Source organism: Lampetra planeri, chromosome 18 (genome assembly GCF_965212315.1).
Source record: "Lampetra planeri chromosome 18, kcLamPlan1.2.h2, whole genome shotgun sequence".
Lineage (NCBI taxonomy): Eukaryota > Metazoa > Chordata > Hyperoartia > Petromyzontiformes > Petromyzontidae > Lampetra > Lampetra planeri.
This window is the reverse complement of record NC_136124.1, coordinates 4,668,747-4,685,052: the sequence shown is the minus strand read 5'-3', so window position 1 is coordinate 4,685,052 and position 16,306 is coordinate 4,668,747. Positions and strand designations below refer to the sequence as shown.

General features: G+C 42.7%; 1 protein-coding gene across 1 annotated transcript in view; it reads right to left on the bottom strand.

The window, feature by feature from the left end:
* LOC144723519 (neurexin-1-like) overlaps window positions 1–16,306 on the bottom strand; it is a 365,717-nt gene that overhangs the window by 154,118 nt on the left and 195,293 nt on the right. Inside the window, exon 9 of the mRNA XM_078602336.1 lies at window positions 12,432–12,818. Coding sequence (XP_078458462.1) covers window positions 12,432–12,818 — 387 coding nt within the window. The remainder of the gene's footprint in view (window positions 1–12,431; window positions 12,819–16,306) is intronic.

The following is a 16,306-nucleotide window of genomic DNA, read 5'->3' as shown; positions in this document are numbered from 1 at the left end:
GGTGAGTTTCATATTTCAAGAGTATGTGAGAGTGTTTATTTTTTCTTCATTAACTTCACATTCACGGTTGTACATCTGTGGACATGTTGGAGTATGATGATAGTCACTACTTGAAACGCATACTATTTAAAATGTATTCTTTGTTTACATACTCTAAAACCACCGCAATGAATTGTTTCAAAATAAAGAACACGCGACATGATTTATAATGAGCAGTGTAGAAGGAAGAGAGGTTGCATTTAAATAAAAGAAAGTTACACATTTATCACGATTAAATACAAATAAAACAGTAGTTAATGTCAGTTTGCTAACAGGATGCAAATGGAGAAATCAGAAAGATCAAAGGCGTGGAACTGCAGAATACAAAGCTCTTTGCAACAATAACAAAAAACCCACGCTCATATCGCAAACAAAGCCACTGGCTTATGAATTGCTGTACATTCGCAGAATGTATAATTCGGCCACTGCCCGTGTCCATTGAATTCGGTTTGTGAAGAAAAGTAAAAAAAATGATAATGAGTCAAAATAAAAGAAAAAGCAATTATTCTTTCCAAGTAGGAGAGAATTCTGTGACCCGCAGATAACGCACTTGATTCACACAGGCTCGACCTTTTCCACGGAGATGGAGGTGGTGGTGGGATGACCAAAATTGGGGTCGTTTGTCTGCGAGCCTGTCTGTGGCGCGCATCTATATGCGCACCGGTTTGCCTGCAAAACTTAGTTCTACGCGATAACATCGCGAGCGACTCATTACAAGGTGGAGCTGATGCTAATGACTAAATGTCACGGCTTTAAAATATGCAAGGATCGTGTTTTATCTTACAGCCTGAATAAGTTGCTTTACCAGATACACCGCTGTGATAACAGGGGCGGCTTGCGTGGCTCCATTAATTGGTGTTGGCTGCACCGGTTTGCAAGGAAGCCGATCGTAATCGGAATATTTTTTTCGACTGGAAGAATCCGATGAGCTATGAAGCTATTTTCACAGACGTCCGGTAGTTTTCACAGATGCTCGACGGTTCGATGCTGCATGATAGTGATTTCTTCTGTACGCTATGAATGCACCACCGACCTTTGTAATATTACATGCGATTCCTCTCACAACCAAAAAAAACCCAAATGCAGTACAACTCCTCTTACCGAAGGCAATGTCGTGGGATCGGTATCACAGATCCTATTACCCACGGGTTATCTGTGATTTTACTCCACTTATCCGCTGGACAAACAAACACACAAATGCTGGTAATTGTGGATAATAGGAGGAAGAAGGCAACGTACAATCGGAGCTTTCACAGACTCAATGGCTCCCACTTATAATCCCATATGAGCTTTATCTATACCTAGACTGTTTTAAAATAGATGTAAACCCTGTCTTATAAAAGAGACGAGAGATTTCGGGATGGTGTGGCCCGGTGAAATAACGGTTAATGTTTGACATCCTACAGTTTGGATTATAAGAAAATGAATCACGTATAACCGATAATAAGTAGTTAAGTTGCCTAGCCAGCATCACGTTGACAGTTCCGCGTGATGTAAGAACACGATTTGGAATGTCAAATGTTCTACCGTTCTAACTTGAAATCGACTGCACGGTGTGCTGTGGTTAATTAAATGTGACTTTTGTAAATACTTTCTATATTGGAAGTTACGAAGACAAAATTAGCAACGAATACTATCTGTGCTGGTAAATATTGTCGATTCACCAAATCATATGCTTACCTAACCAACTACCATATTCACCTTTATGCTCATCTACCTATAAAAGCTAATTAATTATGTGCAAAAGCAGCGTGGGGAACCTTCATAAGTGTTTAATCATCCTTAGGAGTAGAATTTGCTTGCCTGTGAAGGGTAAAAGATCCCATGGCACAGATCTCAAGGGTATGCCATTATTTGCGAATGTCGTGGTCAAATTTGCTCTTAAAATTATCCTACAGTTATCCAAAGTGTACTTGCTCTCAGGTGGTGGTAGGGATTCTTCATTCCACAAATATTTCCGGAGTTGCTTTCACATTTGTGAGATGCATTTCTCAAGGCTGGCCTTCTTCTAATTCCCAGGCAAGGAATATATTACATTTGAAACAGCATTCTTTAAAATTATCGTAAAATGTGAATACATTCTGTAAATAATAATAATCATATTCTTAGGTTTTTTTCGGTAAAGTCACGTAGGTAAAACGGAGTGGTAGCTCCTGCAATCTCTCATTTACTTGATACAGCTGTCGTGGCTGTGACGGTTCCACCTGAAGACGGAAGCTTGTGTTGCCTCCGAAACGTCGTGATTTTTATTTTATTTTACTTTTATTAATTTTAATGTTTTACCTACGTGACTTTACCGAAAAAAACTCAGAATATGAATCCTTGCAGTCACGAAAGCTTCAAATCTAGAAATAATAATCATAAATCATAAGAATTGAGTTCTGGGTTGTTATTTTTTATTTTATTTGGAGAGTGTCAAGGCTCACTACACGTGACTTCAGTTTCTGGCCATTGCACAATATCGCTTTTACAAATTCGTCTGGGTTGGTATTGCGTTGCATTTTAATGGCAAAGGGGAAAATAAAATCGTTTCTTTATTAAAGTTACATGATGATAACATTTCAATGTTAAGGACATCAATATTTAATGTTCTTCGTGGCAGATCTTTTCCGACTGATTGTTTCCAACTATTGATGGTGTATGCATCTGCAGCGAAAAGAAAACATGCCATGTGTAAAGTATCATTGACGTCTACCTACTTTCAAAATTATTACTTCGTGTATTTCATTGATTCTACAGTCAAGGATTTACAAGAGCAACACAGGAACATTCGACACAGCAGGGAAATAGTTCCTTTTTTATTTTATTACACGCTTTTATTTAACTCACTCTGTCTGTTGTATCCTCAAATCTTGTAACTCAATTTTTACCCACTTCCCAATGTGGTATCGACTGCAAACTTGGTGTAATTATGTCATACTGATGACAATACTATATTCTATCATTATTTTTATATGTTATGTTTTGGCTTGGGTCTAATTGTCCACGGTAAACTCACGTTGGCTCTAATTGACCATGGTTCCTTACGTTATGGCAAGCTTTGGGGCCACTTCCTGGAGTCGTGGGGTTCTTCCATTACTAGTACGGTACATTTGATCAAAGCGTGTTTTTATAAAGTTTTAAAAAAAAAATTCCTTATTATGTATGGCATTGACTTGCTCCGTGGTAGCATAAAAGCCCAGATGTTTCTCAAGTAACATTTTGGGATTATCGGGCTTTGTGTCCCGTGCCGTAACTCCTCCGTCACTGTGCAATGGAGCACAGGCATTTCAATAAGACTTTAGAAGTAACGTCAAAAAATCGTCTTGTCATCAATGAAACATTTTGAGATTGTGTTAAAATTTGTGTGTTGTCTATGAAAGGCTGGATCTTTTTGTTCAATTGCAAACCATTTAATCTGAAACTTGTCTGAAATAAAACATGCAAATTAATGCCACTGAGAAAACATTTAAAGAATTCCTCTGCAACCCCTTTGTCACACACTGCTGAAATACAAGAATTTCAAACACTGCCAGAAGTTTTGCACACACAATGTAATTGTATTGCGAACGAAAATGTGGTGTGTATATGTACATATACAACATTACTTGTGCATAGGCATTCATTTATGTGCAATGTGGGAGCAGTGTTATTTGGGCAGTGTGTGCAATATAGGACTTATTTTTCAAGACGGCTGACAGCAGAGGGCATGCTATGACTACTACATCGGTGTGGGCCATCTCTGATTCTGCAGGGCTTGGTGAAGGTGAACTAATTATTGCTCTGCATTGTATTTACCCCTCTCCTTCCCAGCAGTTGGTATGCTTGCCTTCACAGTGTTGTCTTTAGATCACAAGGGTAATCTGAATGTCAGCTTTGGGAGGTGAGTGTGATTAAGTTGCCTCATGTCGTCTTTTAACATCAAGCACCCACCCACCCGAATCTATAAGTGTCCCGTAAATGCGTTTGGGGACCGATACAGGCTTGTCTTAAATCCAGCACAGGTGGTGCTGCTGGTGTGATTGCGGGACTGGAGGTTGCACAATCTGATAAATGCCATCCCCATTTGGCTTGTGTACCGTGGCGCACCATGAGGCCCGTTTTGATGTTCGATTTGAATATTATGGGCCCTTTTATTTATTTAATTTAGTTTAATGTTTTTATTTCGATTAAAAGCTGTTCTTCACCTGAGGATGGCTGCTTGCGTTGTGGCCGAAACGTCGTGAGAATTGTATTTTATTATGTTTAATTTTTTTAATTTTATTTTTTCCCTTCTACGTGACTTTACCGAAAGAACCAAGAAGATTAATGTTTATATTTTGGAAATTTGCGGCAGAAAGGTTCATTGTGAATATGCTCGTTGGCTTTGCGTGTTTTGCACCCATCTGAAGTGGGTGATGCTGTTCTTAATGCACTTTGATGGGAATGTTTGGCCAAGCCCATTCATTAAATTGTCATGACGGTGAGGGCGGATCTTTGTGAAGAATTGAGAGGCGATACTACATATTTTATAAGCAGCATTTTATCATGATGTCATGTTTTCAAAGCAAATCATTACGTTATTAAACCTTCCATTGCATGGTACAAATGGAAAATGAGCTCGATTTAAAATGTTATGTTTTGAGAAATGAAACACAACTGAAATCCTTTCAATCTTTGGCTCAAAACAAAAATAACGTCTGTAGCAAAACTATTTTTTTTACCGTTATGTGCGAGTTGTAACAAAAATATTCAGCGATCTCAATTTTAAAGTAATAACTAAAAATAAACGTGTCGTCAATTATGTGATGGGACAGTTTTGTCTCTGTATTTGGTAACTAAACCTTATTTATTACAATACCATATTTCACATGTCGCAGTTACTGCCAAATTAGGGTGATGAAGTGTGTTAGTAGAAGGAAAATTACTGAAATAACCCTAAACAAATCAGCGTGTTTTTTCCTTCTCTTCTACATGTTATTAAACAATTCTATACATTGTGTCTATGAATCGTGGGCTAGAAATGCAATGTACACATTTTTACGCAAACGAACAAATATTCTTCAAACGTTCATGAGATTTAGTCAGTGGCCATCTTTGTCACCGTTTGGCTACGTGGCGCTGTAAGCCGTCTGAAGGAGGCAAAAGGTGGCGTGTGTTTCGTGAAAAGGTGGCGTGTGTTTCGTGAAAAGTGTCGTGTGCTTCACGAAAAGGAAAAGAAACGAGGAAAAGAAACGAGGAAAGGTTAGAAAAACGGGTGAACAATTCTTCATTGATCCCGCAAATTTCAGCTCACCATAAACACATGCTTCCAATGTGATATTTTAATCCCACAAAAAACTGCCTTCATTTAACCTGTGGGCTGTTCCTCACATTACCTGCAGGAACTAATACATGTATATATTCCATCAAGGTCCTTAACATATTCTGATCTCCAACTGCTCAGCACTCCCAGGTCTACAGGTTGCGCTCTGTTAGTGATCGGGCTTTTTTCAGCTTGGCACCCAAGCTGTGGGACGCCTTGCTCTTGAAATCAGGGAATCAGAGTCGGTAGATATATTTAAGTCTGCTTTGAAAACCCCATCTCTTTAAAGTGGCCTTCCCTCTTTAGTTTGGTCGGTTGCCCCTGGTTCTGTTTTTGTTTCCTGCTATTCACGCATTGCACATTGGGATCATAGGGTGGAATGCCGCATTATAAATTTGAATTATTATAATGAGCCTGCAGTGTTACTTTCTAATGCCCATCTTTTAACGTGTATTTTTATTGTATCGATGTTGTATAAATCCCATTTGCCATCTGAGTGTTATGCGTATTGTTTTAATCCTGAGACGCTTTAATGTGGAAGATTAGAAGGTTGACGTGAATTCTGTGGATAAGGGTGAATTTGGGGGGGGGGGTTGTGTGGGGGATGGAGGATATTTGCTGGGAGGATTGGTCTGATTGAAGCAAAGAAAAACTGCGAAATCTTGACACAGAATCTGTAGCATCTGATTTAGGTGAAAGTTAATGAGCTCCGCTTCACATGGAAAGCTGCCTGGCAATAAGTGTAAATCAAAGTGGATATAAGTGCAGCAGTGTGGCACATGACAGATGTAATTTGTTAATCTTCGTTTCAAGGCACAGGCCCGAGAAGCCTGGGGTGATTAAACATATACAAAATGGGTAACCCTTGAAAATACATTTAAATACATTTTCATTACCAAAATGCAAGATTCAAAATGTTTATTTTTTTGCTCCATTATATTGCAGGAATGTCATAATATCTCCGCGAATTCATTTTACTCTCGGGCAATTTGGGAGTCAAGTAGAATGTCAGGCATATGCAAAATGCATAGCTGCCCTGAAAATCAGTACCCGAGCAAACCCAGACTCACTGAAACAAAGCAACCCAATTCCATTTCTATTATGAGAAGCAGGCATGGAGTCAATATTGCAGGAAACTAACCGAGTGTCTGATAAAATATTAATTACACGCTCACTTTTTCAAATGCAGCTAGGAACACAAATGTAATTGATTTTGCATGAGACCAAGTTGTCAAAATCCCACGGCACCGCAAAGAAAGGTCAGAGTTTTGGCGTAACAACTGACCGTGATACTCAATTTATAATGATCGTTGATCATGGTTAAATTTTAAACTCATTATCTTATCAACGATGCCATGGTGTGGTAATGCTTGGCCTACTGGACTTTCAATCCAGACGCAGCCGCTTTGATTTTCCCACACGGCAGTTGAAACAATGGTAAATAAATGCCTTCAATCCCCCAAGCCTCTGCTCATCCAACAGTCTACATGGGTAAACCACAGTTTAGTCAAGAGGCAAGTCGTGTGTGGTGGGATAAATTGTGATTGTTCCCACAAAGACGTCAGCATGGAATAGTTGATCAAATGCCCTCCCGAGGGGTTCCGTTGATCTCCCTCTAATGGAGGCCCTTATTTCAGCAGTGGAGTGAACAAACACTTGCAGGGCTGCGCCTTTATTTACTCTTTAATATGAACAGAGAGCTTGCGAGTTGCTCAACCAATTGAGATACATTATATTGTAGCCAAAACCATATCATACGCAATTTAGGTGTTTTGTGGGTGTGCGTGTCACAATTAAAATTGTCTGTGGCCTGCCAACTTGCTTCACTTAGCCTGGCAAGCACCTTGGAGAATCCTGGCTGCGTTCAACTTTCAGGGAATATCGTGCATTTAGCCATCTCAAGTAATACTCGTGGACCGATTTTAGCTTGGGGAATGGCACTTGTATAGCCACGCGTGTTTGCTCCACTGGTTTTCTGCGTGGCGCGTGTTGGTGTTAAGGGCCACAAAGGCGCACCGGTCTACTCTCAGCTGACAAATTATTACCCTTATTATTGTGTGCGATTGCATGTGGTATCTGCAGGCTAATGCAACGGCCTTGGCCATGTGATGAGTGAAAATGCACAGTGCTAATTGGCTTTCCTCTGGGAATGATTGACAGCATAAATAGGTAAGTTTGCCACGGGCCTCATTGAGGCTTTTAAGAATCATTCTGTTCGCTGTCCTTTGAGTCTTCCAAATGTGACTGCTGTCTGTGCTGGGTGTCACAGCTGCAGTTGCCAGAGAGACTTCCGGGAAAAGTAAAGTCCAACTTGATTTATAACAATTTATATTTTATATTTTTGCATGCTTAATGCTTTATCTACATAAAGCTGCTGCGTAGTACTTGGATGTGTTTTCGGGGCGTATCATGCATTGTTTGGCACGATGTCCGACGTTTCGCTCCATGTGCTGGGAGCTTCTTCATGAACTCAATTAGATCTAGCGACTGAGGTTCTCCAGCACAACCGTGAAAACCTACGCAGAAGCTGTTGTATTAATTTCCTTCCACCCCCACCCAAAGTTCATTAACGAGAACCACTAAATTAGAATAACTAGAATAACAAAAACGCGTTCAAGACCAGCATTATTGTGAGACGTTGTGCAATCACATTATGTTAAAATGCGTTGCTATGTTCTATTAATGAATACAGTTTTTAACATTGGTGCTACAACGTAAACATAATTGTGAGAGGGCCCTCTGTGAGTTGCTTTGGAACTGTTGCTATGGAATGGAACCCTGCTTGTGTATGAGCCACACACGTCCCCCATTACTGTATTTATTTGTCATCTTTGATTTGAATATCATGGACAGCTTATTACAGATATTTTTCAGTATTTAAATTTCACGCATCAACCACATTTACAATTGGTACTTCAAAATACCCTTTTTGGTATGATTAATGTATTTAATTACGTATGCTGAATCTAACAAAGTTTGGCTGGTTAATAGGCCACATTTAAAACTTGATAAATGACAAGTACATTTAAATTGTACAGCCATTATCCAACGCTCCATACCAGATGGTGTAACATGTACTGCATATTTTATTAATGCACTTGCAAACATTTGTCAAATCATGTTTTTTTTGAGAAACAAACAATAAAGGCAGTATGAAAAACAACCACAGTAATTAGATGTATAAATCACAGCCACATACCCATTTGTAAAAAGAGTGTATAGATTGCCCTCGTCCTCCTGCTGCCATTCCTTGGCATGTTGCTATAGTGCTCGTGACTTTGTATGTGTCCAAGTGCTCTGTGATTAAACGTCGCTCCAAGGAAGAACCAGCCAGTTGCCCTTAATAGCCCGACTGCCCCAACAAGATACATTAATTGGTGCCCTGTCTTTAACAAGATAAATAGATGACAAATGTTCCGTTCATGGCGACGGCCGGCTGGTGGAGGTGTCATTGCCCCCGAGTGGGTGATATGCCCCTTGAGTGCCTCGTACATGGTTTGGCTGCGTGATAAGTAGGTATGCAACGACAAAGAATCGATTAAATAGCTAAAAATCAATTCTTCTGCTCGTGATACCTGTGGCAATATCATACACGCCAGGGTCATGTGTTCCTTCCGAACGCTCTTTCTTCTGATATTAGGAAGCCACTGAAGCTATGCGCTTTTAAATCTCGATTCAGAACTAATTTATTTAGAAATGCTTTTTGTGTTTAGTTTGTTGTCCTTAGATTAGTCGGTTGGCTATGTACGGTGCTAAATAAGATGTACATTTACATTTGGTGCAAAGCCTCAAAATGGCATGCTGACGTTACGTTTAGGCCAACGAGATTGAACAAAATCGTACAAGCAATCGAGACGGAGATAAGAAACTGAACTAAACGGTGTAATAAAACGAGACAAAAATAATTCAATGTTGAATCGAATTGCGATAACAAATTGTCACAATCCATATTCGCCTTTGTATAATGTCACGTTGGTTAGCTTTCGTGCAAAAGTTCTCGTCATTCATCGTCCACCGCCCAACAAATATCGTCACGTTTTGTAAAGTTAGTATCAATACGCGCCGACGTATTGATCAAATTCTGACCAGGCAGCTCAAGATTTTTTCACGAATCAATTAACCTTCAATGTGTGTGGGACGTTGCCTCAACGTGACGAATTCATCGAATCGCCGTGAGCAGAGGCGTAGCTAGGGGGGGGGGGGGCAGGGGGTACATATGTCCCCGGGCGCCAAGGTAAAGGGGCGCCAAAATGAGGCTTACAACGTTACATTATAACTTATTGCGGCGGGCGCGGCAGCCTGAAACTACTGCACAAATCTACACCTCAACCTAAAAGTTTATATATCTCGCCACACACAGCCTACATGTCATGTAATTACATTTTGGTATGTGATTAAACGGGGGGGGGGGGGGGCGCCAATTTTATAGTTCGTCCCCGGGCGCAAAATATCCTAGCTACGCCACTGGCCGTGAGCGAGCCGCGACAGGCGTCGTGGCAAGGCCCTCTCCAAAACTTTATTTTCCCACCGGGGGGGCGAGCGATGGCTCTCGGGTGGTTGTGAAGCTGCGTGAATTTCAGCTCCCAACACGGTGGAGTGTCGTGGTTCAGCCAAGTTCAACTCTGTGCACGGAGGCTTGTGGCTGCAATTTAAAATAAAAACCGTTCGTGCGATGGGCATGACTGATTACATATGCAATTCATCATAATGGGGTAATAGCGGGCCATGGATAATGCCAAATTTTCATGGTGTATGTGGGCCATACGGGTTACACAAGCACTTGTGGAGATTCGCAGAGATCGTTCGAGAGCAATCGTACACGCGTGCACTTTAAACTGCCAAAATACATCAAAGATTAAAAAAAATCTAAAGAGAAACCCGCAAATCTCCTTCTCATTGCGTAACAATGCTCAACTTATATTCGTATAATTGTACATCAAAAACACGGACAAATACTGTGGTTTTGAAGCACAAATCATCCCTGTAAATAACACCCAGACAGATGATAAGTACAAACGAATAGCCTCTGGCATAGTAATTAATTCAATCAGACATTCTCCCGGTTTCATTTTTTCCTCCCCTCACCTGGCTCGATACGCGACCCTCATTATGTGGGTTCTTTGGGTCAAACTGAGATACAATTCCGCTAACAAAATCTACAACATGCACACTCAATTAGCAGCGCACTCCGGACCGTACCATTCCGTCCACGATTACCCGTCTCTGGGGACACAGATTCCTTCGTAATCCATTCCCGCCACACTATCCTCCCTTCCCACTATTTCCGCAGCTCTTTCCATCCCACCCGCGCAGCCACGTGACAACCATCCCTTGCAAGCACCTGCAGGGTGAGTTCGTCCTATCCTGGCGCCACTTAAAAGCACATTAAAATGTTATTTTTCTCCTAACCTTGGATGCATTAATCTTCGACTGTCGTGGGGTAAAAGTGAGGGGGGGGGGATATTTTTAGGTTGCAAAGGCCACGTTGGAAAGTTGGGTCGGTGATGGCTCACTTAAGGGAGAGTAATGCTGTCCTTGCTTAACCCCCCCCTCCCCCTCCGCCCCCCCCCCCTCACTGAAAACATTAACTTACGTTTATAAAATGCCTCTTATAAAATAAATTAATATATGGGGAAATATAAATAACTAAATAAAAATATATTACGAAGTCAAGGGGCTTGCTGAATGTCTGTCAGACGTTATCGTTTATTATCGCTGTTTTTGTTTTATTTGTTTGATCTTACAACAACAAAACACGTGTTAATGCTGGGGATGATTTTTGTTGTTGTGGTTGTTGTGCAAAACAGGTGTGAATGTTGCCTACGAGGCAAGGAACCCTTTTAATGTCCCATGTAGGCGAAGAACACCTCTCTACAGTCTAAACGATACGTATTACTTATTTTTTTGCGTTAGGGATTAGGTAATACCCATAGTGTTACATTGCCACTTTGGGTAGCTGTCTGAAAGTAATCGGTTCAAAGTGAAATATTTTTTAACGTGTAAATACGTATGATGATTTATAAATGTGGAGAAACGGATAATCTCAAAGAAGGATTTGTCGTATGTGTGTGTATTTATGTGTATATATTGAAAGAGAAATTGTGAAGTAAACGCACTGTGTTACATGGCAACAACGTCGGGCATGCAACAATAAAAAAAAAGATGTAACTTTAAAAAAGTGACTTTGGATACATTTGTAAAAAGCCGTTGGAAAATACCGACCTGATTAAATTTGATTCGGAACAAGGTAAACACACGAATCTGGCTCATTGCGCACTCACACATTCACATTCTTATTTTGAGCACAAGTGACTTATCTCACATTCCAAAAAATATCGGAATGTTATGACGGACACACGTTGTGTCAGTCACGCGATCGCTGGCAGTGTGTGATTCGTGCTGGAGAAATGATCACGTTTGCCAACGAGCACAGGAGTTTGAAGCGGCTGCCCCAGTTAATAATGCGGATGCATTAACCATGGATGTACGTAGCATCTTCTTCAGTGGACTTGAAAGATCCTTTTAACACGTAGGCGGGAGACACAGCAGAGCCTCACCATTCTGGCGAATTGCCCGATGATGCTGGATGCAATTACCAGCGAAACGTCGTACTCAAATTGTAAATGTTGTGGTTTCACGCTTCAACACACCGGTGGGCTAAAGCAGTGAACTATTTGTCTTTTGTCAACGTGACACTTTTTTACTGATTGGCCGTGTCGGGTGGTGGAGGGTTACAACACATTTATAAATAACGCGATCTAAACCCACAAATCGTTGATTGAAAGATCCTGAGATCCGATTCGAAGATGAGTGGGCCATGTGCACCGGCGTCATGGTCCAATTGAGACATATTTTACAATTGACTAAATTAGAAAGTCCCCCCCCCCTTGCCCCCCTCAAAAAATCAAACATCACAGCCCCTCTGCTGGCAGCCTAATGCCCACTCGTACACCAGCGCGGCGCCGTTCACCACGTGCCGCACAGGGACAGCTGCCGCCGCGGGTCCCCCGGCGCGGGTCACCTTGAGACGCACCCGCACGCACGCGAGGCATTGAGCGATGGCGATAACGGCGACGGACGACGCAAAACGCCGCCGCGCTCCGAAGACCGCGCGCGCGCTCGCTCCCACCTCTCTCGCAGGTGCTGCCGATGTAGCCGGTGGAGGCGCAGTCGCACACGTAGCGGTTCCATCCCTCGCGGCACAGCCCGGCGTTGGCGCACGGCCGCGACACGCAGTGGCGCCCCGTCTCGCGCACGCACGCCGGCTTCACCCCGGTGGCCAGCTGGCTCTCGGCGATGCGCCGCACGTCCTTGGCCTGGCCGTCCAGGTAGAGGTCGCGCACACAGCCCACGTAGCCCAGGCCCAGCGACGCCGTCCACAGCTCCGGCGGGAGAGGCGGCATGTCCAGGCGCCAGCCGGGCAACCCGCCCAGGTACATTTCCCCGTCCAGATCCAGGATCTCGCTCTCGCCGCTCGCCGTGAATTGGGTCCGGCGGCCGTCGACGCTCACCAGGCCTGGGAGTAAGGGAGGGGGGCGGGGGTTTGACGAGAATGTAGACACGTGAGATGCACGGTCGCGATGTGGCGCACGTGCATGCATAGGGTCGATGCAAAAACACGGGACGTTTTTCTCTCGCGATAGTCTGTGGTCACCCGATAGAGATATACTGGATAATACCAAAGCAATGTGGCGTTTCCACCGCTCCGATTAGCACAGTTGGCTACATGCGGTGCGAAAGAAGTTCAACGTACATACAGTACTTGCTAAGAGCCATAGCCCCGCTCTTAGCAAGAGCTGTCAAAAGTTAGAGGCATCGTTGTGACGGCTAGGATAAGTTTGTGATCTCGGTCAGAACGCATCGCTAAATACGAACATCGGAGTGGCAGCTAAATAAGGGGATTTACTCAAGTGGATGTCTACCATGCAGATGACGTGATGAAGTCAGATGCTAGAGATGGCAGCGGCTTGGGTAAAGCCTTCATCCAGCAGTGGATTGATCGCGGCCTGACGATGAGGATGATGATTTCCGTAGCCGCCAATTAAAATGGGTTTTAATCCCACGTTTATGTTTGTGGGGGAGATAGTTTGTCAGTGCCAGTCTTGCCAGCGAGCCCCTATAAAGGCCTGCATGGTTACACACAGTAGAGGTGTGGCTGCTCACGACAACCAGATGACTGTCTCCAGAGCACTGCCGCTGTTGACATGCAGTACCAGGCGGCGAGCCTTTCCGCCCAGTAAAAAAAAACATTCCATTCACGTAGCTTCACTCGCGAGGAGTGGAGATGTACACATGAAAAGCCTCTCCTCACACATTATCATTTGACCTTGTAGCAAGTGCCTTTAATAGAACTATGAATATGCCTGCCGTGCGCTTACGTGTGCATGTGCACCGTATGCTTGCGTTTGTATTGTTCGGTTATTGTTGATGCAAAAAATAGGCAGAAAGAGCCCCAAATCCGGAGCATTAATAGCATTATACTGCGAGCTGCACACAAGCCGACTTGTGTGGATTCAAAGCCCTTCGTGTTGGATCAAAAAAATATAAAAATGAAGTCCCCAAATCTTTATCCCTCTGGCTTTATACCAAATGCTGCTGAGCCAATATAAAAGCGGGCGGCTCGTGCCGCCACTCGCCGTCAATTTCACTGAGCCCAACAGTTTCATCCGGAGATGCCTCTCGTCCCGGCGTAGGTCGATTCCCGCAGTCATAAACGAGCGGCGCTATATAATGGCGCTTCGAGTGAGGCCTGGGAGGATGCCGGGGTGAGTGAAAAGCAGCTTCGCATTATCCGGTACGGGGTAGATGTGCCAGCTTGACAAGCCATGGACTGCTGTGCCCTTGGGCAGTGAATGGGCCATTTTTTTAGGTTTTTTTCGGTAAAGTCACGTAGGTAAAAAAATAAATACAATTTAAAGTTAATACAAGTAATAATGGAAATAAAATAAAATAATAAATCACGACGTTTCGGAGGCAACACAAGTCTCCGTCATCAGGTGTGGGACCGTCACAGCTAAAATTACTGCATCAAGCTTCAAATCTAGAATGGGCCATTTGTTTATCCGTATATATCGGGGTGTTCCCTGCACATTCACGGATTGCTGCGAAAGCCGGTCAATGCGGTGGGCGACTTGAGTGTGCACTATGGAGCCATGCTACACCGTCGCTTGTGTCGTGTAGACATGTGTACGATGAAAAGGGGGGGAGGGGGGGTGCAGTGGTTAGCGCGCCACGGCTCTGAAACAGAAACCAAAGTTCAAGTGGCAGCGGCAGCAGCTGCGACCAGTGGACAAGTGATATCAGAACTGATCCTGCAGAGCCACTGACACCAGCCCCCATCCCCACTGAAATCTACCAGCACTGATCAGTGCGGTGAAGTATGCAAACAAAAAAGATTTACATGGTGTTGAGGAGTCCTTCATCCACTGATACATTGAAAAAGTATTGCGTTTATTTTTAATTTTCAACTAAAACATGCCAATTGGGGGTGTTTTTTCAACTTTCAAATACATTTTGGAAGCTGTTTTTAAGCGTTACCGTTAATGTATAAAATCTTAAATTATGGATGTGAATTAACAAACGATTGTAGAGGACAATGTCACATGGCAAGCTGACCTTTTTCAGATTTTAAAGGATACCGTCACACTGTATTTAATTTTAGGCTTAAGGCAGAATATGCTTTTAGTCTAATTTAAAACAGATTCATGTAAAAACCTTTTTGACAGCCAATAATCTGCTTGTACAGCTTAATGTATGTGGGAGGGTCTGAGAGTTTTAGGCTCAGAACATTTGGCAGAGACGTGATGCTTCCAATAAGAATTACAAACCTATAAGGTAAGAACACTAGCACTTAGGTTTGCAAGTAAGATGTCTTTCCTCTCCCGGTAAGCTTATCCTTTCTGCTTTATTTTTTATTTTTCTTCTGTTGATTGGAGAGTCGGCCTGTTTCTCTCTCTCTCTATCTCACATTCACACATACATACACACACACACGCACGCGTAAAGTCTGTCTCTTTCCCTCTCTCTAGCAGACTTGGCTGGTGCCAGATGGCATGCCTTTGATTCCTGTGAAAATGTCAGCTCTGATATGCTCTGAACCATGTTAAAATGTGCCGAAATGTCGCAGCCTAAAGTCATGCGTATGTTTTGCCTCTCCTCCCCACCCTCTTTCCTGAATGTAATCGGATTTATTTCATTATTTTAACAAACATGCAGGGGGGAAAATATAATGACGCACTGGTTTGCTATAGCAAGGTTTTCCCTCATTGTTTGACATTTTAATAATTCTAGTCAGTTTCGTATGCGTATACATTGCAAGTGAGGTGGTTACTTGGGGTCAGACACTCAGTAAATGGCAATGGTAAACTTTATATGTACACACACACATTTTAATTACAATTGTTCTTGATGTATAGATTATGAATGCATTCAGTGGCGTGCATCACTGGATTGTCAAGCGATATTTTATTCATAATCAACGTTTTTGGGTTTAGATCGCGTTATTTATAAATGTGTCGTAACCCCCCACCACCCGACATGGCCAATCAATAAAAAGTGTCACGTTGACAAAAGACAAATAGTTCACTGCTTTAGCCTATATAAGAACGGGAGACAGAGCAGAGCCTCACCATTCTGGCGAATTGCCCGATGATGCTGGATGCAATTACCAGCGAAACGTCGTGCTACTCAAAAATTGTAAATGTTGTGGTTTCACGCTTCAACACACCGGTGGGCTAGAGCAGTGAACTATTTGTCTTTTGTCAACGTGACACTTTTTACTGATTGGCCGTGTCGGGTGGTGGAGGGTTCCGACACATTTATAAATAACGCGATCTAAACCCAAAAACGTTGATTATGAATAATATTGGTCGCGAAAGCCTACGTGTTAAATTGACATTTTATTAGCATTCTTTGCAATTATGACATATCAGGTGCCTCACCTCAGCACAGGTAAATATGGACGGTGTCGTTGGATAGCATCAGATTAAGTCTTTCCAGAAAAGC